This window comes from Anastrepha obliqua, chromosome 1 (assembly GCF_027943255.1).
Source record: "Anastrepha obliqua isolate idAnaObli1 chromosome 1, idAnaObli1_1.0, whole genome shotgun sequence".
NCBI lineage: Eukaryota > Metazoa > Arthropoda > Insecta > Diptera > Tephritidae > Anastrepha > Anastrepha obliqua.
Genome location: NC_072892.1, coordinates 178380515 through 178406801, shown reverse-complemented (window position 1 = coordinate 178406801; position 26287 = coordinate 178380515). Strand labels below are relative to the sequence as shown.

The window sequence follows — 26287 nt, the reverse complement described above, 5'->3', positions numbered from 1 at the left end:
TCAGAAATGAGTCTCATACCGGAAGATGGTGTTCTTCCCGAAGTCAGCTCAAGCAGCGTTTTGCGAACAGAGCACTGATTATGGCAATAAATTTTAACAATTTCAACGCGTGATTGAATCGTGCAGTTTTCCATGGATAAATGCAGAGATTAACTCTCCTCACCTTTTTTTAACTTCGGCTGGGCACCCGAGTCTGGTCCTTGCAAACATTGAAAATCGTATGAATAATCGAGCCGTTATTTCTCAATTCACTACTCGTTTGGCTATGGAATCACTTTTCAACAAACCAATTACTATCCCTGGGAGATTTGTAGTCAACCAACCAACCGGAGCCGATACACTCACAGCGAAGAGATATTTTCGTCTTTATCTACAAGTAGGCAAAAGGCTTCGTCGAAGAACTAGTTTCTTTTGTATTGTATGCAAGAATCCAGTATGTCAAGAGCACTCAAAAATCTCGTATACATGTTTTGGTTGCCTTCCACCGAATTCATAATTAAATATCATTTTATATTTTACCATAAATTCCATTGTAATCAACCTTCTTCGAAATTAGTCAAAATAAAGAACAAATCAAAAAACTTTTTTTTTCACAAACCAATATATTTTCAGCGATTATTTTTACTTCTAGGGGGCTCAATGCATGCCAAAACCAATGAAAAAGGTAAGAAATTAGAAATATTTACCTGGAATACTTAAAAATGAATTATAAATGTGGCGCACATATTCCCATACATCGATAGAAAATTAAATTTTAGGAAGCTACTTTTAAGCTCAAGGTAATACAGGATCCGGCACTCGAAATGTAACCAACTTCAGATCGCTCACGCATCGCACGGGTATCAGCTGTCTGTTAGTTGGCTAAATGACCGTCCAGAGTATTATTTACAAGCGCGCGGAAGCATTTTTCCGAGAGTGAACGCGAAAAAAGAAAATCACAACCAGCGATTGTTCGTGAGCTTGAGAACCTTAAAGTAAATAAAGTTTTTATTTATCGCACCATTACTCGTTACAATGATGCTGGTAGCATCGCGAAACGTCATGGAGGTGGTCATCAAAAAACTGCAACGTCACGTGAAGTGGTTTAAAAAGTGAAGAAGCGACTTGAGAGAAATCCCCGACGAAGTGCCAATCAAATGGCGAAAGAACTGAAAATATTTGACCGTAGCATCCGCCGCATGCTGAAGCCTTACAAGATCCAAAAGGCGAATCACCTCACACCAAAGCAGCAACAAGTCAGACATGAGAGAGCGAAGGAGTTGCTTCGCTTGGGCGAAAGTAGTAAATTTTTGAAATTTCTGAACATTGTGTTTTCTGACGAGAAAATTTTTCAAGTTGAGCAATTCTCAAACTCCCAAAACGATAGGGTTTATTTGACCGACCGTTCATACAAGAATTTGAGTCGTCGATTGGCCATCAGGAAAGTATTCTGGAGGTTGCTTTGAAGCCGTGGGCAGGCCAACATTTCAGTGGCGAATCATGGACATTTCAACAGGACTCGGCACCGTCTCACAAAGCTCGAGTGAACCGAGAATGGCTAAAAAACAACGTTCCGAACTTCATAACGTCCACACAATGGCTCTCAAACTCACCAGACGCGAATGGATGGATTATTCTCTTTGGGCCATTTTGGAGAGCAAAGTCCGGACTAAAAGATTCACCAGTCTCGAGGCGCTGAAAAAAGCCATTGTCTGCGAGTGGGCCAAAATACCTACAAGTCACATTCGGACAGCTTGCGACTCGTTTCTGGATCTTCTCAAGGCCATAGTCAAGGCAAAAGGTGTTCATATCGAGCAAAAGTAAATTGATTCTTAGTTTTGTATTATTTTCACACATTTTTTTAATATGAATTGAATAAAAGAAATTTTCTAAACTAAATTGATGGCCCTTTTCATTGGTTACACTTCGAGTGCCGGACCCTGTATGTTAAATTCACGCCCAAAGTCGAAAAAGGTCTGGCTAGACCTGGGTGCCCAACGGAGGGTTAAAAAGTATTAGCTTAGGGTGAGAAAAAAATTATCATTAGATGACCGCCTTACATTGTCGTAGTTCGAGCGCTCCTATTGAAAACCCCTTTATTACGAGACTGCAGTAAATAATAGTAAAGTCCCAGTAATAAATTTACGGATAGGTACCTACGTTATTGGCCAAAACTAAAGCACCCCTTACAGGATTTCTAATCAATAAAAACCACGTAAAATATTACATATTTGCTTACTATTTTTTTCTTATTAATTCGGCATTAAGAAAACATAACCAAAATTATTCAATACTTTAAATAAAAAAAACTAAAATTGAAAATATCCGAAAATATCCGGACCAGTATTGTATCAAAATAGTCCCGGTACAAGTCGATTAACTGCAGGGCATGTCTGCCTGCACATGCATTGCTTGTGCATATTTACTTTGTTGCTGCACAACGCTTTTAGGGTGAAAAAATGCCAGTATGCGGCAGTTTCTTCGTTTCGTCATTTGGTCGTTCTGTCACTTCTGTCACCGAATTGTTGCTTAATTGTGTTAATGGACCGTCAATTACATATGTGATGAGAGGATGCCAGAAGTACGTCTCGGCATACGAATATATGCCCTTCCACTAGAAGCAAATGCAACAAAGCATCAAAGTACGGCCAGAAGTACCACAAGTGGTGGCATATTTCACTTCTTTTGTGCAGTTATAAGAAAAATATGTATGTGTGCAGTTTACAGTAGCCACTTGATTGCATAAATATTCACTTAAACAAGCATTTGAAATATTCAACAATTAAAAAACTAAAATCAAACAATCGAAATTCGAATAAGGGAGCAAATGACACGCTCGCACTTAGTTTCCAAAGAATCGGAATGTCTAACTTTGCTCGAAAGAAGTGGCATTAGATACAGTTTTAAGGGGTAATAAATTGCATTAAATGCCAATGATTTTGAAAGCAGGGTAGAACACAATTTTTAAAACAATGCCAACGCTTATTAAATATTTAAAATGAATATTTAATTTTTGCATTAGTCCACATAATCGAGGAGCGATTGTAAGAAAGTTAGCGCATTGATGTTGTACTCATTTTTGCAATTTTTGTAAATGTTTACTTCAACTCAGTCATTGTCGATTCGAGCATACATATGTAGGTATGTATATATTTGCACACTTCGCACACATTTTTATTTTTTTGTAGATTTACATTGAGGGTGGAGTTAGCACACAGAAAATTCGTAGCGATGAAGCGGGCAATGCAAAGTGCAATGCTCATGTGAAGGCTTTGATAAAGTAAAAATAAAAAATAAAAATATATAAAAAATAAAAGAAATAAAATAAAGAAATAAAATAAAAAAATAATAAAAAAATTTAAAAAAAATAAAAAAATAATTAAATAAAAATAAAAAAAAATTAAATGAAATAAATAAATAACTTACAATAAAAAAATTAAAAAAACAAAAATAAGTAGAAAATTAAGGGGGGCAGCTCCTCCAGCATTTTCAAATGTTCCATGTTTCTTTTCAGGCTTAATAGAAAGTCTCAAAAGTTTCTATAGTCAGTAAAATGATGAGCGTCGAACAAAAGATGAGTAAGAATATAACTCAAAAAATAATCAAGATATATATACACCCTTTTTGGGTGTTTGGCCGAGCTCCTCCTCCTATTTGTGGTGTGCGTCTTGATGTTGTTCCACAAATGGAGGGACCTACAGTTTCAAGCCGACTCCGAACGGCAGATATTTTTATGAGGAGCTTTTTCATGGCAGAAATACACTCGGAGGTTTGCCATTGTCTGCCGAGGGGCGACCGCTATTAGAAAAATGTTTTTCTTAATTTTGGTTTCACCGAGATTCGAACCAACGATCTCTCTGTGAATTCCGAATGGTAATCACGCACCAACCCATTCGGCTATGGCGGCCGCCTGAAAGTAATCAAGATATCGAGTTAAAATTTTACAGGAATATTCTTTAACATAGTGGCCTTTGCATGTACCTCAAATTTTATATTAATAATCACCAAAAATATTATTTTGATCAATTTATTCAATTCAAATTTTCATTTTTTTCGTTCAAAATAGGTTGATTTCAGTTGATTACAAGAGCAGTTGCATGAATAAGCATGAATTTTAATATGTATATTAATTTAACATAATAAATACTCTCAAAAAATGATTGAAAAACTCGTTGTCTGAGCTGCTCCCCTTAAAAAGGAAAGGAGCTGCCCCCCCTTAAAAAGGAATTAAAATGGAATAAAACGAAGTAAAATAAAAAAACCTAATTACAATAAATAAAACAAGAAATAAAATAAAACGAATTGAAAAATTTTAATTAAATAAGATACACATTAAAAAAGAAGTAAAAAAAATAAATAAAAAAAAATTCCAATAAAATAAAAATAAAATTAAAACAAAATTCTGAAAACTAAAAATAAAACAAAATTCTAATTAAAATGAAATAAAACACAGTAAAAGGAAAAAACTCGAAATAAATAAAATAAATATTTTAATTGAATAAAATCAAGTAAAATAATATTTAAAAAACAAAATAAGGAGGAATTAAAATAAAATGAAACAAAAGAAAAAGAAATTAAAATGAAATAAAGCAAAGTAAAATAAAATAAAATTCTAATTAGATTAAATAAAAATTAAAATAAAATAAAACGAAAAAAAATTAAACCAAGTAAAAAAAATTAATAATTAAGATAAAGTGGAATAAAAAAATAATGAAGCAAAAAGTAAATAAAATTCAAATTAATAAAAAAAAGTCAATTTCAGATAAAATTAAATTAAAAATGTAAAAGAAAATGCTGCTTATCTGCGAGTTACATTTGACTACCAAAACATGATAATGAAGAAATCATAAGAGAAGTTTGACGTGGGAATAAAAAAAATTACGATGGTCAAATACGAATAAAACTTCATCAACTACAAAATAAACTAGGGAAAAATGGGATAAAGACGGTGATTAAAATCAACTAATTTCAGTTGTGGCTAAATTTTACAAATCATTTGATTATTTTCATATCTTGAAGCCTGTACGGTGCATATGGCCTCACTTCAAAAACAACCTCATTTCCGATAACATTCTAAGCATTAGTAGCACCCGAGACATTCCTTGCCATGGAACAACGCACCATCAAGGAGGAGCATAGAACCGAAGAATTAAGGTTACGAAGTCCGTTTCCACGACAGTCGGTTCTACGTTACCGAAACGACCCGGATTTATATCCGGCCAAGGACTGTCACTCCAGCAGCATTCCCCGTATGTAAATATGGGGAATGTTTATGCTGCTACAACAACAACAACAACTAAACGAAGTCCTCACTGTGCAGCCAACTGCACTGGCTTGGGATATTGTCCACTGGTTTCTGTCGTTTCTGTGTGACCCAGCCCCGGAAACTCGACACACTTATTCTTTTTAGGTTCATTGAGGAAGCTAGGATTGGACGAAGTACTTTGATAGTAGAGGACACAAAAAGCTGTGAAGTGGAATACTTTACCACATTTTCATTCTTTCATTCAGCACTGAAGTTTATTGTACTTTATCGCAACCCTGAAAGAAATGGAGGTTTCTAATGAATTTGAGTATCTCGTCAGGATTTTTTTTTTTTGGAACTTCCAAATGGATTTAGAATCTCACCACCAGATATGCGAGTCTTCGTCATGCGAGAGCTGCACATTTGCAAAGGATATACTTTGGTGCTTCATCACCAGCGCACAAAAACTACTAATCCTAGTTTCCTGAAATAATAACGAAGACTACAATGACCAACTCGTATCCAGTAAGAGTTCGTAAATCCTCTTTATCTAAGTTTAGAAGCCTATTTGATGCTCTTCTGGAGGGCGTGATAAACTGTGTAGTCTGCCTTTGTCCTAGACTCACAAACCAGTGTCGTGTGAATTCCCTGTCCACCCAGTCTTTGAAAATTGTCCTAGACTCACAAAGCAGTGTCGTGTGAATTCCCTGCCTACCCAGTCTTTGAAAAATTACATTATGTGAGCTTTTGTGAGCCCTGCTTTTACTATTATGCAATATTCGGCCTCTTCTTTTCGCCAAGCGTTGACAAGTGGCGAATAGTTGAAGCAACTGGTATAAATAAAAATATCTTGGCAAGAGTGGAATAGAGCTGAGCTAAATTACTTTTGTTTGTAAAATACTGAATTATACCAGTTTTATGAGGTATAACCAAACTCGCTGGCGGCGAATCTTGCTCGATAACTTTATTGTTGCTTTCACTTGGAAATTTTTCGTCAAGTTAGCCGAGCAGAGAAGTAAAGAATAGAAGATCTTTATCGTTAGAAAAAAATTATGAAGTTTACGTTTCCAACAAATTCTGCTTCGTCTGCACTTTTTTAACTGCTAAACAAAATACTTCTGTTCCAGGCGCAGAGAAACATTCCTTAGTAGACACAATTAGTAAGCGCTAAGAAAGACAACAACAAATTGCATACAAATTTCGCGGGGAAAATATTGCTTTTGAGAAAGAATGGATAAAGACGGCTAATAAAAATTGTATTCTGTGAAAAATCCCTATTCAATGTTTTTATATACATACAAGAATTGGATGTTGAATTCATAGCAGTGTAACTAATCCAAACATTATATTTACCATTTCTGCCGTGAGCAAACAAATAAATCATTCAACTCACAAAAGTAAAAGAAAAACATAAAAAAGCATTTCTATGTAAACTCATTAAAGGTGAATTCAGGCATGTCGGCAAACTAATGTTATAGTAAATATTAACACAAAATATAAAACTGCCATGCAGGAGGTGCACCCCAGAGCACAAAGAAGGGTAAAAGCAAATAAGACAAAGCACTCAGTTGGCTGATGCGCCAGGGCACGTGTTGCGCCTGCAAACATCAACAGTCAGTCAGTTGACTACCGTGGCGAGCAGCCTGCCAACCAGCCAGACCAAACTTCAGCACCACCCAGCCATCATTGCCACAAACGGCGTGTATCATTGCAGGTGAAGTGGAGCCAATGCACAAGCAAGTGGGGCTCAAGCAGCCGGCAAAGTCAACAACAAAACGAACGAAAGTAGAAAAAAAAGATTTTCGATTGTAGGAAGAGTTTGTCTGTAGTGAAGGCGCTGCATAGGGAGCTTATTTTTAAACACCCTTCACAGACATTCACTAACTAGGTTGCTTGCTTGGTTGATACAAAATGCAGGAAACTTTGGAAAAGAAAGAAAAAATAAAACACAAATTGTAATATTTATATAAAAGAAAAGCTGATTGCGGTGTCTTCGGTTGGAGCGCATTAGGGCGAACTAAGGACGAGGTAAGGGGAGGAGTGGTAAACGAAGTAAACACAGATATTTACTCTACATTCATACGATTTCGAGTGTTTTATTGCCGACGATTGCTGTGCGGTTTTGGTATGAGACGATGGTTGGTTGCATTTGTGGACCACATTCAGCGCGTGCGATAAATAAACAAGTCATACGTGCATACTTACATCTGTATTTGGGGTAAAGATTATGAAAATGAAAACGGAAATAAGGATACATAAACATTTATTTGTATAACTGGGAAATTATGTGCCAAAATTGCATGGAATCTAATTAAATCAATAGAAATGAAATACCGTTTCAAGTCTTCAAAGTGAAAGTACATACATAAATATTAGCAATGTGAATTAAAAGTGAATTAAAATATGCTTTTAAGAAACAAACGCACAAAATATTTTTCCAATTCGCATAAAAAATATAAACAAAATGAGTTAATAATATCGGAATTTTGCGGAATATGAATAATTTAATTAATCAAAAAACAATAATAACCCTCATATGGCTAAATGAGAGAATGAAATGTTGAAGTGTTGTGGAGGCGCATACATACATACATGCATACATACAAATGAACACTTCGACTTATCGCTCACACTCGTACGGTGATTTAATGCATGCACCGTTTCGCCACCCGACAAGTCCCTCGGCTAGCTGTCGCAAGGCGTAATAAAAAGTATGAATCTAATAAAAGCGAATAATTACTTGAAGAGTACTCGAATATCGCGCTTAAAAAATAGTAAGCGAAAAATTGAGCGATAGCAAAAAGAAGAATTCCTAGCTGAAATGAGAATTTCTCGTAACTATGTATATAATATAAGCAATAAAAACAAGATGGAAAACGAAAACAAAAAAAGCAACAAAAAAGGAAAACATAAGCAAAAAAACGACAAAAAACTTCAATAAAAGTAAAAACAAAAAGCATAATTGTAAGCAGAGAAGTAGAGAGTAGGCAGAGAAAAATAGTTAAAAACGGCTTGAGATAAAAGAAAACACAACAATTAAAACCTAAGTAATAAAGTGACGATAACCGAGATACCGTGTCGCCGTAGTATGAATGCTTATACATTTATGCGCGGACAGCTCAACCAAAGGTATTAGCCCCAACAGCTGCAGTGCATATGTATGTGTGTATGTTGATATGCTTGTGCTTGACGACGCATAAGGTGAGAATCGCCCCATACCAAATCGCAAGTTTTAAGTCGCAAAACTTAGTATGTAACTACTTTTGGCCAAATTTTGTTTTCTTTCCTATATTTCATATATTTTCGTTACACTACAAAGAGTATTGTTGCTGACGGTGTGAGTGTAGTGAGCGCTTGTTGTTTGGCGCATCGCGTGAGAGGGCGCAGTGTGCGGAATTGGGTTGTCCAATGAAAGCTACGAAGTGGAACCGACTGTTTTTTATTCGATTAATTTTAACTAGTCTTATTATTAATATTTTTTTTTTAATAATAATCAATTTTCTTATACAATTCACACATAAAAACGTACATGCAAACATACATATATGTGTGTAAACATGTGTGAGTAAATGTTGTGTTTCATATTGGCGGTTTAATTTGTCATGCCATATAAGATAGATGAGGAGATTATGATATTTCGTACAGCCTTCATGGAAAATCCAATGTTTCGACAGCAGAATACTATTTTCTTTGGCACTTTTTATGTTACAGGCTACGCATTCTATTTGTAAGAAATGTAAGATTAAAATTGAAATATGCACAAAATAAAAGTTTTTGGAAAAAGAGAATTTGTGTATCTATAGATTGATTTATGACACCAATTTGCTATGCACGCGGGTGGCAGGGCTATCCCAGAAGATATTTCTTTGTGCTGAAAAACGGAATCAGCCCCTAATTTTAAGGGACTATCGGGTACAGCGCAGAGCAGAAGTAAATCGCTAGACGTCGATAGGCGGTGTAAATACCGACCGACACTAAATTGTGCAACTCTAATCGGCCGCTGCGAATTAGCAGAATGCAATGAACGCAACTACAGATCTGTCAAACTACTGCAATTAGGACAACCGAAAGTAAATTATAAATCTTGCATTTAAGTAGTGATCTTTAAAGGGGATTAATTACAAATAAAATGAAGAGCAAGACAAAACTATGAAAGCAGCACATATTGACAAGTTTTGACAATTTATTTATTTTTTCGATTTCAATTATTTTTTTAGTTAATTCTGTTATACAAATTATTTCCTCATATTAACTTTTCAATCAGCAAATTTTGGGTACGCAGTTTTATAGCCCATTACATTTAAAATTTGAAGCCGACGGAAATTTTCATTGATTTTTGACCATTTTCCCCCCTACGATTAAATAGGATATAAAACTCTGCACATCCAAACATTTAATAAAATAAAAATTCTGAATAAAAAGTGTGAAATTTTGATAGAAATTGGATAGTTGTTTAAAAGGCACAGAAAAATGTTTCCCCACACTCAAAGGCACTCTGGATCTCCATACGGCGCAGTATCCGTAAACCTTCCCGCCCTGTACGCATGTTGGTTTTGAATGGAAAGGTGTTATACGCAGAGGTTTTGATCTCATTTTATAAGCAAATATATTTTCTATTGCTTTTAATACAAAAGAGGTGAGACTAATTTGTCTGAAGGACTTAGCCACTGAATAGTACTTTCTTCATACTTTTGGTATGAAAACCACTTACGCTCTTCTCCACACTGTTGGTATGTATGGCTGTGCGAAACTATCTCGCATTATTCCAACTAGATGTGGTGTGATTAACTCCCCGCCTAGCAATAGAACTACCGGGCGGATTCCATCAGCCCCCGGCATCTTGTATGGATTAAAAGAGCTAAGGGCTCATGTTGTAGTCCTTGGCCGGATATAAATCCGGTTCGTTCCGGTAACGTAGAGCCGACTGTCGTGGAAACGCTCAAATTATGGAGTGCTGAGTAAACAATTGTTTAGCCAGTTTCCAGTCCGAGTCTAGTCCGTCTGTCATTTAGAGGTGGCATAAAATTATGCCTTTGTCCATTATGTTGGACCACATCAAAACCTTCTTTTATTTTGTACGTATTAGGGATGCTAGTTCCGGGATTCCGATATTTTTCAAGTCTTGGTAATCCCGGAATTAGCGTGTATTAAGCGATTAGCGATGCCGAAAAATTTGAAATATCGAATGGAAAGAATTAAAACTCTTTATTACAAAATTTTATTACAATAAAAGCCTTAGAAGCTTGTTTAATTCACTTATAAAATATGGTGTAAATTGATTTGAATGGAAAACGGCATCATTAATATTTACAAATAAATCAACTCAGTCGAACTGACTAAGATTTGTTGTGTAAAAAAAAAATAAAAAAATCAAGCCCGTCTTTAAATATTTTGTGGTTCTTACGTACAGTAGATGCGAAGGCGCTCAAAAATCGCTTTGATTTTCAATAATATATGTATATGTATATATTTTTTTGAACATTATTGGGGATTTTCTTCGGGTTGGTGTCGAAATTCTGTCTGTACAAAATTCTAAAAACAAAATTCTGCTTTTTAAAATTCTGCTTTTTTAAAATTCTGCTTTTTTAAAATTCTGCTTTCTAAAATTCTGCTTTCAAAATTCTGTATTACAAAATTCTGTATTAAAATACAATGTTAACAATGTTAGAGAGGTAATGTAATTATTTAATTTATCATTATTATTATTTTTTATTATTATTCGACATATTAAATAAAAAATAATAATAATAATTTTTTCTTCAGTTTCGATAGAATCCACAGTATTTTTGCGTAGAACTTCTTTTCGCGTGGGCGGCCTTCGGCCACGCTTTAAAAAAATAACCCTCATCAGTCCAACTCCGGCTACGCAATCCACCGTATTTTTGCGTAGAACTCTTCTAAAAAACGAACCGCTGCGAAGGATTATTAAGAAAAGAAATGAATTAAGTCACACTAAATGTAATTGGCTAAACTAAAATATTGTTATCGCTTAAACATACCATATACATATGTATATTTATGGAATAAATGTTTATTTTGTTACTTCTTGTATGATGAAAATCACAAAACTTGAATAAAGCAGAATTTTTCGCATTAAACATGCAGAATTTTGAAAAAGCAGAATTTTAGAAAGCAGAATTTTAAAAAGCAGAATTTTAGAAAGCAGAATTTTAAAAAAGCAGAATTTTAAAAACCAGAATTTTTTTGCAATTTACAGAATTTTGTCATCCAGAATTTTGGAAAACAGAATAATGACACGCTCCCTTTTCTTCCATATAAAGCACATGTTCGGAAGTTTTTTATGTGAAAGAATATTCTACTTAAATTGCAACTAAAATTTATTGAGCTTAAGTGCATACCCAGAAATTATTCTTATTAAAATATTTAAATTTAAGAAATTTGTTAATTTCTTATGAATTTTTTACAAAACTTCAGAGTTTGATTTATAAGTTATTCGTATGGAATATCCCTACTAATATTATAAATGTGAATGTAAGTTTGTTTGTTACGCTTTCACGCCAAAACTACTTAACCGATTATTACGAAACTTTGTACACATGTTTTTGGAGGAGATAGAAGTAATATAGGGTACCTATTGTTGGATAGGGTTTGAGATATATGTAGGTCAAAACGTGGACCCAGGTAACCTTCGGATGTGTATGTACAATATGGGTATCAAATGGAAGCTGTTGGAGAATCCTTTAGTTCAGAGTATTCTTCATGCCGCTCCGTGACTAGGGTCTCCAGATAGAGACCAAAACGTGGACCCTAGAATGTGTTTGTACAATATGGATATCACATTGAAGCTGTTGGTGAATGCTTTAGTACAGAGTATTTTTCATGCCGCTCCCTGACTGGGGTCTCGAGATATAGGTCAAAACGTGGACCCCGGTAACCTTTGGTTGTGTATGTACAATATGGTTATCAAATGAAAGCTGTTGATAAGTGCCTTAATACGGGGTAATTTTCATACCTATTGATGACTGGGGTCTCGAAATATATGCCACAACGTGAACCCGCCGTGCCTTCGAATCGAATTAAACCAAACTTACACACATTGTTAAGTAGGTATTGAAGATGGTTTCCGTATAGTTTGGATACCAATTGGTAGATAGGGTCTCGAGATATAGGTCAAAACGTGGACCCGGGTAACTTTCGGATGTGTATGTACAATATGGGTATCAAATGAAAGCTGTTGATAAGTGCTTTAATACGGGGTAATTTTCATACCTATTGATGACTAGGGTCTCGAAATATATGCCAAAACGTGGACCCTCTGTGTCTTTGCACCGAATTAAACCAAAGTTACACACATTGTTAAGTAAGTATTGAAAATGGGTTTCGTAAAGTTTGGTTGTAATTCGGAACACTGGCAACGGGTACAGCGTTCTTTTGAACCAGCCATAATGTCGTTTACTTTTTTAACGCTTGGGGCGGAACTGAACTGTCAAATTGACAGTGTGAGTTACAATGTGTCAATATTTCTTTTTGATTTGGATGCCATCAGAAGACGTAAGTGCAAAGTGTAAAAATTCTTTGTGAATTTTTTTGGATTGGATTTTGGAACAGTGAAAATTTCTTACGAAATTTGAGAATTTAATGTGAAGTTCGAATGTTCAAATGAAATTATGTGTTCGTGGCAAAGCGCTTGAATAAAGAATAAAGAAATAAATAATATGAAAACCATATCTTTTCTGTTCTAAACCATATCTATTCTATTTTAGTGTGCCCAGCGAAGCGGGCCGGGTGTACTAGTATTTTTATAAAAATTTTAATTTTATAAAAAAATAATTAGAAAAAATTTCAATTGAAAATATTGCGAATATGGAAAAAACCTGAAGTGGCTTAATTATATGAGTGCAAGTGTTTGTGATTTTTAAAATCAGTTTATCCTAAACTTTAAATGGCTTTATTTATTAAATTTTAAAATGCTTTATTAAATCAAACTAAGCAAATTTCCTTCGATCGAAAAATTCATAATTTATCAGACGCGCTGATAAAGAAGTTCAAGTATTTTGTAATGGTGAGGATCGTGCGTCTTAAGATTACTTTTCAACGGTTCAGCTGACAAGTGTTGAAGTCAAAAGAATTTTTTTATCAGCAGAGAACAAGATTAGAACACCCTACTTTAAATGCTTTGCTATTCTTACGTACACATTTTAAATGCTATAAAACTAATATATAGAATAGAATAGAATAAATATAGTTAGAGGTGTTTTTTTTTGTATTATATATTTTGTAAATTTTTATTTATAATTCCTTCTTTTTATCTTAATTATTTCTGTCAAAAGTGCTTTGTCTTGCATTCTTATTTGTAATGTATGCGTACCTGAATCGCATGTCTTTTTAAATACAAATTAAAAATTATATTACTTTAAGATTTTTCTTTATTATCTTAAATTTAAAGCTTATCTCAATTTTTAAATGGTCTTACTTCATGGTAGATAAGTTGAAATGATTTCAGTTAGTGAATTTTTAATCATATTAAAAAAGTTATGTCTCAAGGTGCATCTCGTGTTTACTTTAAAAATATACAGAAATATCGGTATTAAATTTTACGCGAATGTGGTATTCGCATCCCTAGTAGATATCTATATATATGTTATTTATTGATTCTCTCTATTCGTGGCAACTCGCCAAATGCGCTTGACACTTCAACCCGTCAAATGTCAATCAAACAAAAAAGCTACAAAATTCTACATTCTAAATTAATTTCTCTCAATTCTAGAAATTATCAGATTACAACAGGTCAGAATGAACATTTCATAGCGACAACAGTTTATTGCGACACTGACGATTCATTGCAAATCGCTCCTACAACGATTCAGCCTCAGATAACTAATGATCGAATCGAGTTTCATGGTCACTGCCACCAGTCACCAGCCACCGCTCTCCATTTTGCGACTACTGTTCACACCACATCACATCACATGCATGTACACATTATACATACATACATATGTATGTATGCAAGAAAGTATGTATGAAGACGCTTCTAATTCAAGTGCAGGCCGGTTTTGTGTTTCATTTGATGAGATTGCAGGCAAACATGCATATGTACAGATGTATGCATGTACATACACATGTGTATAAGTGTGTGTTATGTATGATGTTGCCGTCATCCAAATAATAAATTCACATTTACTGTCTAAAATTCAACATGTAACCCTTTGCTGCAACCGTACAATTGACCGACTATCAACGCCTTGAATTCTTCTTATCCATTTTTCAAGTACGCGAACGTTGAAACTCTAAACGTGCTCCACTTTTTCCAAGTGTAACTAGTCATATTCAGTATGGCATATTCCATACTCGAAATACGAAAACTAAATTTTAGGCGGCCTGAGCAAGACGTTCATTGAAAATGTGAAAAATTTAACACACGAATATGGAAAGGGCGCGCTATGCACCGAGTTTGTTTTGTTTGCGTGTTTCAACAAGTACGTTCATGTGGATGATACGTGTAACAAGTTGCTTAGCAGGAGGTCAATTGCCGATGCCTTCCTTTAGCCATCTAATTGCTCTGTGCACTCAAATTGCTGTGAAGAACTATTTGGTGTCGGGCAAAACATTGGAAATGAACTAATGACTTGAATGAGGTATCCATAAGAAACTTGAATTTGGACGGCTGGACAGTAAGAAAACAAAAGAAAGGTAGAAAAAAAATAAGAAAAAGTTGAAGATAAATCCACGTGCATACATGCATAGGTATGTGAAACCTCAAAATAGTTGAAAGACAACAACAGTTGACAAACACTCTTCAGGTACTCAAATGAAGAATAGATGTTGTGGGAATGCATGGATGTAAGAGAGCGAAAGGTGGTATACAATAAATTTATTTAGAATACATTTTTTTAATTCATTTGAGGCATGGAAATTAAATACAAACAGCATTGATAATTGTCTAAGTGGACAGAACATGTTCTACGAATTTGAATAAAATACCTATCCTAAAAAACTTTTTTTTTTCAAAATTTTACAATTCTGCGTGCCACAATACTACGAGTAAATTTTTATTTTATATTTTAATTAATTCAATGACAACGGCGTAGTTTATAAGCCGCCCAGTTCATGACTATTATGAAGTCAAATCTTGGTTGTAGCTACATAAATCTTTACCCATTCGATCCCACGTACCCGTTTGTTGTGAAAACTACGTTGTTTACTTAACCGAATTTTCAATATAAAATTTTTGCAAAATCTGCTTACCAATTCCGAAGGCATGCTTGCTATTTGCCTCCTTCCACACTGTCGTCACGGTCATCTTGTTTTGTTTTTACTTTGACTTGCCAGTTTAATAAAACACTTTGTTGTTGTGCTTCCGTTGCTGTTTTGCTATGCACTTCTCTTCTAAGATAACTTTTACTATCACTATCACTGCCAGTCGCTTTCTTCAAATTTAAGCTTTCGTTATGGGAAAATGGCAAATGGCATTTGGTATTAAATTGTTATATTTGCTTGAGTTTGAAGTCGGTGTTAGCAAAATTAAAGAATTATTTACTTAAACGAGCAAAATGCACAATGAGCAGCTATGAACAATTCCATGTAATTGTAGGAATATAACCATTTCTCCACTGTTTTGGATGCTTACATCATTTTTTTTATTTCACCACATAAAATTATTTAAAACATATTAAACAAATTTTTGTATGCCAATAAAACTCGATTAACAACATTGCGACATTTCAAAAATTTAATTGCAAAAAGTAATTGTGCAATTGGTTTCGGTGTCGTTCATTCGATTTCATTTGAAATTTCATTTTTTTATTAAATTGGGAGTTGGCTACGGCTCAATGGCTTAACAACACTTCACTCTACTCCACACCACCACGCCTTATCGACATGACATCGTTCCAATAGCGAAAACGCTCACACAGCTCAGCGCACATTCGATCTTCTTAAATTTCTTTCTTAGTTATATTCATTCGTATTTCGCATGATTCCAACAAAACTTAATTAAACTCATATTTTTCCCTGCGCTCCGCATCTATACCCGCATTTATTGCAAGCATCTACCATTTCAACACAACGTAAATAACGAGGATTTTTAATTGTTGGATTATTTGCCGCCGTTAATCACATCACTCACACAATTTTGTTCCACACTTGTCCAATAACATTTTCCGTCTGTTGCTTCAACTCCGCCGTTGCCTTTGGCACAGTTGCATTTGGATTGATTTCGATAAATATCTTGCCTTTTGCTTTGCTCCACAGTTTCCTTCGTTTGGTACTGGCGTGGGAGCAGGCAAGCAGGTGAGTAGGAAGTTTAGATGTGCAATGTGTGAAAGAGATCGCAACAAGAAAAATTAATGAAAAATATTGCGCAATAAAATAGATCAAATATGTAAACCTAAAGAAAGGTTTACGGTGAGCTAACTACTAAGAAACTTGTAAGGGGAACTTTGGAAAACAATATGCATAACAAAGAGGGTAAACTGTGCTTACTTGAAACAAAACAAAACACAAACGTGGTTGGCATATTGTGAAAATTTGTGTGTATTAAATTAAATTCTGTAATTGAAAAAAAAACATGATTCAGCATCATTCGCGAATCGTTTACAAGCAAGAGCTTAATCTGCAAGAGCTAAATGTGAGTATGTCATTACTGGCCGTAATGTTGCCGGTACGGTTGTTATACTATCGCAATTTAAAACCATGCGAAATGAATAGGCGCCTACACCCTTTTTTGGGTATTTGGCGGAGCTCCTCCTCCTATTTGTGACGTGCGTCTTGATGTTGTTACACAAATGGACCTACAATTTCAAGCCGACTCCGAATGGCATATCTATTTTTTACTATTTTTTATGAAGAACTTTTCCTTGACAGAATTACACTCGGAGATTTACCATTGCCTGCCAAGGTGTGACCGCTATTCGAAAAAACTTAGTCTATCATTCTGGTGGTTCAGCGAGATTCGAACCTATGTTCACTCTGAATTCCGCATGGTAGTCGTCTACGGCGAAAATGAAGTTCTTTCATAATTTAAACAGGTAGAATCAGTAGAGCAAATACATTAATAGCAAATCATATTGCCAATAATTTAAACGAAATTTAATCATATACAGGCTAAATAGAATAAAATGAAAATTGCAACCCTGCTGTTGAAACTTAGTGCAACCTTTAATTTGCAAATTCTGCGCGATTAATATTTGGTTATCGATATTTTTGCGGCACACATAGCTGTGTGTGATATGTCAAATTTACAGAATTTCTGCAGGCAATTGTAGCGCCATTTTTTGCTTACAAACGGTTTTTGTGTTTTGCGATTTCATATTTGGAGTTTTTCTGTAATAAAAATTAAGATATTTGTGTAAGCGAACTAAATTGTTTTCCTATATATCCATAAAAGAAAAATTCTGCCCACTCTCTAGAGCGACAAAATTTTGCTTGCATTTTCACATGCATCGCGTGGATGGCATGTTGATCTATGGCATGTTGCACGCATTGTGAAATTAGCGTCTGTGACTCACAAAATTCACCTTTGTTTGATTGTAATTCAATAATTTTAGGTGTACTGCACAGTTAGATAAAATTGAAAATGTTTGGTGGAACTAAACCGACGTTCGGCACCACTACGGCGGGCACTGGTTTTGGTGGTTTCAGCAGCACAACCACCTCTTCACCTTTTGGACAATCTGCGTTTGGAAAGCCAGCCCCATCGGCCTTTGGAGCTGCTCCAACTTTTGGCACACAACAACAAACACCTTCATTATTTGGTGCAAATACAGCTCAAACACAGTCAACGGGCTTATTTGGCGCAGCAAACACTACTGCTTCAGCTTTCGGTGCCACTACAACTGCACAGCCTGGATTTGGAGGTTAGCTTAGTTTATAGATAATAATATTTAGTGTATTTTTTTAATGCTGTTGTTTCAGGTTTTCAGCAAACAACACAAGGGGCTTCGATGTTTGGCTCTGCTCAACCTGCAGCCAATACAAGTTCCCTCTTTGGCCAATCCACCCCATCAGCATTTGGGTCCGCTGTTAAGCCTGGCACGTTGGGTGGCTTTGGTCAGACGGCTACACAACCAACAACTTCTTTGTTCGGCCAACAAGCAGCGGCCACAAGCACACCTGGCTTTGGTACTTTTGGACAGGCGCAGCCAACTACCAGCAATGTGTTTGGTAGTGGTACTACCATGATGATGGGCGCTAATGCGGGCACATCCATAGCAAAATATCAACCCACCATTGGCACAGATACGCTCATGAAAGGCGGTCAACCAAATACAGTGAACACCAAGCAGCATTGCATTACGGCCATGAAAGAGTACGAAGGCAAATCGTTGGAAGAGTTGCGTTTAGAAGATTATATGGCAAATCGCAAAGGTCCCCAAGCAGGCACGTCAGGTGCCAGTTCTGGCTTCTTTGGATCAACCACACAACCAACATCCACAGGTACAGGACTCTTCGGTGCAACAGCTCAACCAACCACTGGACTTTTTGGCCAAACAGCCACAACAACAACAGAAAATAAAGGTTTATTTGGCGCTAGTGCTTTCGGTCAGACTAATTCTGCATTCGGCGCAACCACGCAACAGAACAGCTTCTTGGGTAAACCTTTTGGTGCACCAGCTGCCACTGGTTTTGGGGCGGCAACAACAGACTCTTCCAATTTATTTGGTGCTAAGCCAGCTTTCGGCCAAACCCAACCCAGCTTGTTTGGACAAACCTCAACTGCAACCACCGCACCAGCGTTTGGACAAACTTCTACCGGTTTCGGTGGCTTTGGTACGGCAGCACCTGCTCAACAAACTTCGCTTTTTGGTGCACCAGCTGCTGATGCGAATAAACCTGCTTTTGGTCTAGGCACATCAACGGCCACCAATACTGGCTTTGGCGGTTTCGGTGCTGCAGCAACTAGCACTGCCGGCACTGGACTATTTGGTACCAAACCTGCTGCCACCGCCTTCGGTGCAGCGCCCCCCTTTGGTGCCACATCTCAAGCTAATACAGGTTTTACAAATTTTTCGCTCGGAAACCCAACCGGTGGACTATTCAATTCAACATTAAATAAACCTGCTACTTCGGGATTTGGTGCATTTGGCACACAGACATCTACAGCTCCACTGAATTTCAACTCTGGTTCTACTGCGCCTTCGCTGTTTGGCAATGCTTCGACTAAACCCGGAGGACTCTTTGGAACTTCACTCGGCCAAGGAACTACCAACCCAACTGGCGCTCTCTTTGGCGGTGGTGGGGCCAATGCGTTCGGTACTGGTACTACTCTTGGTGGTGCTTTCGGTTCGAGTACACTTGGAGGAGGCAATATGACACTTGGTGGTCTTGGTGGAGGTCAGCAGCAACAAGTAGCGCCGATTCATCAACAAATACTATCGAAAGTAACCTCACCGTACGGCGATAATCCTATATTCAAAGACCTGAAGCGTAGCGATGAAACAGATGCCACACGTGCAACAAATCCCGCAGCACAAAAAGCAATACTCGAATCAACTCTCACCCAATTTAAGGTATCCACCAGATCCAGCCCGAGCGTAGTGCGTGTGAAGCCAATCACAAGTGCATTGACTAAGAAATCACTTTTCGAAGGTCTTGAAGAATTCGATTCAAGTGTGGAGACTTTTAGTCTAAAACCAAATGCGAAGCGACTGATAATCAAACCCAAACCGGCTAATGCGGTTGTGGGCAGCAATGCAAACATCAGTCCTACTAGACAAACGGGATTGCAGGATTCCCTATCCAGCGGCGTGCAGCGCCAAGTGGGCGGTATGACACAATCTCCTACATCATCTGCGCTACGCAATGAATCATTCTCAGGCCAGATAATGCTGGATCCACCAACATCCCAAGGGGGCAAATCTGCTGCATATCCAGCTCTTCCGACAGCAGTACAGGATGGGCGAGAGAGTGACATTGGACGTCGAGAATCCTGGCTACATCCCAATAATGTAGAGAAGATGCGTCAACAAAACTTAAATAACAGCATCGATGGCGCCATGCCTCTTAACAGTACACTCTCCGAACTCGTACCACGCAAGCCCCTGGAGACTTATCGCTCAACAAGCACTGGTGCCACGGGCACACCAACCGGTCGTTCGCCTGCCCCCACATCGCTGGAGAATCCGTTTGACGAGCAAACAAGTCGCGACGTGTCACGTCGTGAACTGCCCGAAAGCCACGAGGAAAGCTTGTTCTCCAATCGTTCATACGGTGTTGACGAACGTTCAATAGTCGAAGAAACATCTGGAGTCCACGAAGAGCATCCCACCGGTATAACATTAAGACGAATTGGGTAAGCTGGTGGAGCATTTCGTTAAGGAAATATTGGTATTCAATTTATAATTTTCACTTAAGGTACTACACAATTCCCTCATTGGACGATTTGAAGTCGTATCTTGCCGAGGATGGTTCGTGTGTTGTGCCTAACTTTACCGTAGGACGTGAGGGCTATGGCAATGTTTATTTCGGAAAGGAAATGGATGTAGCTGGCTTAAACTTGGATGAAATAGGTAACGCCTCAAAGCGATTTTTCGTCTTTTAGAGGTAACGGTAATATTCACGCTATTGTTTTTTGTTGCAGTACACTTCCGTAATAAGGAAATTATCATCTATCCGGATGATGACAACAAACCACCCGTCGGGAGTGGTTTAAACCGCGAAGCTCAGGTAACATTGGATCAAGTTTGGCCACATGACAAAACCAGGCATGAACCAATTAAGGATCCGGTGCGGCTTGCCGACATGGATTGGGAAGGAAAACTGCGGCGAGTTTGCGACAAAAATGACACGCGTTTTATTGAATATCGTCCGGAGATGGGCAGTTGGGTATTCCGCGTGAAGCACTTCTCCAAATATGGACTGAATGACAGCGATGAAGAAGATGAGGCTGTGCCTACTGACCCGAAAAAAGCAAAAATGGGTGCGCCGGGCGCACCAGGTGGCACAGCAGTACCGGCTGGGCAAGGCGCAAAAGCCAAGACAACTACAACGGATAAAATAACAATGGCTTCGCTGAAGAATGCTCAGAAGGTGAGCATAGATTACAGAATAAATAAAATACAGACATTTTTAACATTTCTCTTTTCTTGATCAACTTAAAGATCTCTGAGGATGCTGCTCGTGCGCTTGACCCTAAAAGTCTCACAGCCGGTGCTACGAATTTCTATCCCATGGATGAGTCTGCCGAATTTATGTTGATCGATAAGACACGTAAGCTAGTCAGAATTTTTGGAAATACATTTTTTTATTAAACTCTTTTTTTTTTAAACAGTGTTTTTATTAAACCCTGTTTTTATTAAACTTTTTTTAATAAACGGTGTTTTTATAATACTCTTTGTTTGTTTGGTGGTTTTTATTATACTTTGGTTTTTATTTAACTTTTTTTTATTATACTTTTCTTTTCATTAAACTTTTCTTTATAGTAAACTTTTATTTTGTATTAAACTTTTTTCAATTAAACTTTTATTTTTTATTATACGTTTTTTATACAATAATTTTTTTTAAACTTTTTTATACAATTTCTTTATCAAACTGTTTTTTTATTTAACTTTTTTATTACAATTTCTTTATTAAACTGTTTTTTATTAAATTTTGTATTACATTGTTTTTATAAGATTTTTTTTTTATTTAACTGTTTTTTTAAAAAACTTTTTTTTAATAAACATATATTTTTTTAACTTTTTTATATAACGTTTGTTAAACAACTTTTTTTTACTTGTTTTATTAATTTTTTTTATAAAAACTTTTATTTTTTATTAAACTTGGTTGTTTATTAAACTTTTATTTTTTATTATACCTTTTTTATTAATTTTTTCTTATTAAACTTTTTTATTACAATTTCTTGTTTTATAAATTTTTTTTTATTAAACTTTTACTTTTTATTAAACTTTTTTCATTTAACTTTATTTCTTATTTATTTCGCTTCTCGGCCTTATGGCTAAGATCAAAGTGATCGCATAAGATCGCTGTAACCTTAGCTAAGAAGCAGCAAACCTTAGCTAAGAAGCAGCATAATCTTTTATTTATATTTAATTTTTTTTTATTAAACTTTTACTTTTTATTAAACTTTTTTCATTTAACTTTATTTCTTATTTAACTTTTTTTTTTAATAAACATATTTTTTTTAATTTTTTTATTTAACGTTTGTTAAAAGTTAGTTTTTTTATTAAATTTTTTTATAAATTCTTTTTTTTATTAATATATATTATACTTTTTAACTTTTTTATTTAACTTTTATTTTTTATTAAACTTGGTTTTTTTATTCATCTTTGACTTTTTATTAAACTTTTTTTATTAAACTGTTTTTTTATTAAACTTTTTTTAATACACTTATTTTTTTTTTAACTTTTTTATTAAACTTGTATATCTTTGTTTTTGATTAAACTTTTTTTTAACGTTTATTAAACTTTTTTTTATTAAAAATTTTTTATTAAAATTTGTTTTATTTTTTTATTAAACTTTTTCTAATTAAACTTTATTTTATTTAACTTTTTTTTATTAAACTTTTATTTGTTAGTTAACTTTTTTTATTAAACTTTTTTTAATAAACTTTTTCTTTATTAAATTTTTTCTAATGAACTTTTTTTTTCATTCCAGAATTCTTGCAAGCAAACGGCAATGATTTTTCCCTATACGAGCAACAACAAATTCCGCGCGTGACTAGTCCGACCGCTTTTTTAGCGCGTGAGGCAGGCACTGACGCTCACAAGTTGCAGTTGATGAAAGCTTCCTTTTTTGGAGATGATGATTTTGATAACAAATCAGTAGGCGCTCGTGATGAGGTGGAAAACAGCTGTGATTATAATCGCAATCAAAGTCGTCGTGCGGGTTTGTTCGGGAAAAAAATGCAAGACTTGCACGCTTCTACGCAGTCGTTGTGGAAGGAAGTTGGCCATGGTGGTGCACTTTCAGAGGCATCGAGTCAGTTGGATTTTGTTGTGCAGCCCTCACCTTTGCCGCCCTCTTCTTCGGCTTCTGTCATGAGCCTTATGCGCGAAATTGACACTGAGGTGATTAATAAATTTTTAGCTAAAAATAATATTTGAGTTCACTTACATCGCATTGAATTTGAAGGCATCAACTCCGGGACTCGGTAGTGACTCGGCAGTGGTGGCACCACTCGTTAGAATACCAGAATTTTCCATAAAGCCAAAAATGGCCAGCATAAAAGTTATGGCCCATCAAGTGCCCATTGCAAACTCGCTGGCCTTCAAATTAAAGGGCAAATGGGCTGCAGATATGGGATTGTATAATTTTCGTCGTTTCAAAACTGGTTTCGGGCCGCAAAATACTCTAATCGTGCCGTCCACACGCAAGAATCTGGATCATGAAGTGAAAAGTAAAATACCCTGTAGTTTTCAATGCAGATTCAAAAGTTATTAATGCTGTGTCTTTTTTTTTAGATGAGCACCTTTACGATGTATCGCCGTACATATTTAAAGGCCGAGGCGCCGATGATTACACTAAAACTATATTACAGCACGTGAAAATATCTTCCGTAATGCATTACGAGCATTTCAAGGAGAGTATTGTAAAACACTTGGAGCTGCAATTGCGAAACTCGTTGCAAGAAGACGTTGAGGGCAGTGAATGCCCTTGGATAAAATCGGATAATGGCACTGATTTGATTGGAAAGCATCTGGACGAAGCCATTAAACAAATTAATCTCGGACCTCTGGAGGAGTATGCGGTTTCGGTGTGGTCTCTTTGTCTGGCCTTGTGGGGCGATCATGAAGAACTTGAAGGCCGTGAGCCCACTTCACACTTTGCTGTGATGTGTCGCCGTAATTTGCTCTCCGAGTGGTTGGAGAATACGTTGACCGATAAAGATTTGCTAACAAAGAACGTGTCCAAGCACACTTATCTGGACCATTTGCTAGAGTTGGTGATGTGCCACAAAGTGAATGAAGCATGCGATTTGGCTTTTCGTTATGACGACGCAAATTTGGCATTATTGCTGTCACAGCTCTCATCGGGGCCCACAGTGCGCCAGCTGTTAGAAGATCAATTGGCCGCTTGGCACAAAGATGAAGCTGATAAATTCATACAATTGGAGCGTTTGAAGCTGTACATGTTGGTAGCCGGTGTTGCGCTAATGGACTCAGGCCACGGGCCCATTAATACCTTGGATGGCATTGAGTGGACAAAAGTGTTGGCCGTAAGTGGATAGGCTGGATTTGTTTCTTGAAATATCAACTATTATATTTAACTCTGTCTTTTTGCCACTTAATTCGCAGATTCAATTGTGGTACCTCTCGTCGCCTACCGCCTCTATAACCGATGCGCTATTGGCTTATGAAAAATCATTTAAGTCGGAGGAATTCTATTCCTTGCCACCCACACCCTGTTATATAGACAAAACCAGTCTGAATGAAAAGTATGCGCTCTACGACTTGCGCTATCATTTGCTGCAGTTGTTCTCGAAACGCAGTCACCCATTGGAGAGTTTGTTGAATCCGGCCACTCATACGGCTGATCCGATGGACTACCGCTTGAGGTAAAGAAGCATACATTTTTATTTTTTTTTTATTAATTTCTAATTGAATGCTTTCCCTTTGCAGTTGGTTACTTTTGCAAACATTGGAGGCCATCGGTTACCGCCACTGCTCAGAGTTAAGCGAAAGTCAATTGCATGTCGGTTTTGCTAGTCAATTGGAGAATTACGATCTGTGGGAATGGGCCATATTCGTTTTGCTGCACATAAAAGACCGCAATCAGAGAGAATTAGCTGTGCAAAATGTGCTTTATCGCTATGTGAGCGTTTCAAAAAGTGTTGCTTTATCGGAAAAGGAGAAGTTTGTAATAAACAACTTGGGTGTACCGGAAAAATGGATTGATTATGCCAAAGGCGTGAAGGCGGGCGCCACTGGCAATCATCACATGCAAGCAAAATATCTGCTAAAAGCGAAACAATGGGCCTTGGCGCACGAAGTCATTTTCCAATATATTGCACCTGATGCGATTATCAATGGTGCGTACGGGAAATTTCATTATAGATCACAGCACAAAAATTTACATACTTTTTTTCGCACAGATAATCTGGACTATTTGCACAATCTGTTGAGCCAATTTGAAGGCGCCGAGGCAAACAAAACCATAAAAGTACCAAATTGGTCTAATCAGGGACAAATATTTTTAGACTTTATCGACATCAACGAAAAGGTAATTCAAAAGCATTTCTTTAGCCTACTTAGTGCGCTATTTAATTCATTTCTCCCTTTAACTGCAGTTCAAGAGTCTAAAAACGCTCAAGACGGAGGCGGATATAGAGGCGCGTTGGGAGAATTTGAAACCGCAATTGGCTGACCTATGTTCACGCATAAATCTGTTGCCCTGCCCCACGGCCAAGCACCGTCTGTGTCAAAGTGAAATAGCACAGAATTTGGCCTGCTTAGTGCGCGGCGTATTGCTCGTTTGTCCGGTGTTGAATCCGTGTTTGATTATAAAAATTGCATTGGAACGCCTGCCATTGCCTCAGGAATTTGCACAACAAGAGCTGCGTGCACTGCTCGATACGCTCGTCGATGACTTGGCGAAAGTGAATGCAAGCGAAAATAATGAAATAATGATGGTCAAATGACATTGAGCGTGCATTGCATTGAAGTAAAAAAGTTATTGTTAATTTTAGACAAAAGTAAGCTTCGGTTGAAGGTAGTTTTACATTGTAAATTTGAAATAGCAACGCACTTGGTTGACTTTCGAAACGTATTATTGTCTGGCATGAAAGCGTTTTACTTCTACATAAGCAGATATGTCGCATAGTGCTGTAGTGCTGTGGTGACACTTAGTGACCCAGTTATGTGGCGTAGTGTGTTAGCCCTTTAGCACTTGCAATGATGCTTGCTTTGATACGTTTCTGAAGTCGCCCCATACGTACGTATAAAGCGAAGATAGTGTCGAACCTGTGGTCTTACATCTGTCGTCACTAACGTTAACGTTTAATGTAAGAATTAAATTCTTTTTAATGTTTTTTTTTTATAAAAAATGCTTAAATCCACAAACATCTGTTATAATCCACCTCTATTCGTACAATTTGTTTAATTTGAGTATAGTTTAGTGTAAACCTACAATTAAATTCTAATAAAAATCATCAACTACCATTTA

The 26287-nt window shown here is 36.4% G+C and overlaps 2 protein-coding genes across 2 annotated transcripts in view; one reads left to right on the top strand and one right to left on the bottom strand.

Moving 5' to 3' along the window:
• LOC129242093 (dedicator of cytokinesis protein 1) overlaps positions 1 to 16374 on the bottom strand; it is a 96771-nt gene extending 80397 nt beyond the window's left edge. The window contains exon 1 of the mRNA XM_054878655.1: positions 15434 to 16374. Within this exon, the coding sequence (XP_054734630.1) occupies positions 15434 to 15488 (55 nt within the window). The 5' untranslated portion in view covers positions 15489 to 16374. The remainder of the gene's footprint in view (positions 1 to 15433) is intronic.
• A 1049-nt stretch (positions 16375 to 17423) lies between these two features.
• Positions 17424 to 26287, top strand: LOC129242086 (nuclear pore complex protein Nup98-Nup96). Its single transcript, XM_054878647.1, has 13 exons — positions 17424 to 17534; positions 17734 to 18042; positions 18101 to 20477; positions 20540 to 20694; positions 20766 to 21214; positions 21286 to 21394; positions 22781 to 23193; positions 23258 to 23522; positions 23587 to 24341; positions 24421 to 24680; positions 24745 to 25154; positions 25218 to 25345; positions 25413 to 26287. Exons 2-13 carry the CDS (start codon positions 17763 to 17765, stop codon positions 25761 to 25763), a joined length of 5952 nt encoding a protein of 1983 aa, XP_054734622.1. The 5' UTR covers positions 17424 to 17534; positions 17734 to 17762; the 3' UTR covers positions 25764 to 26287.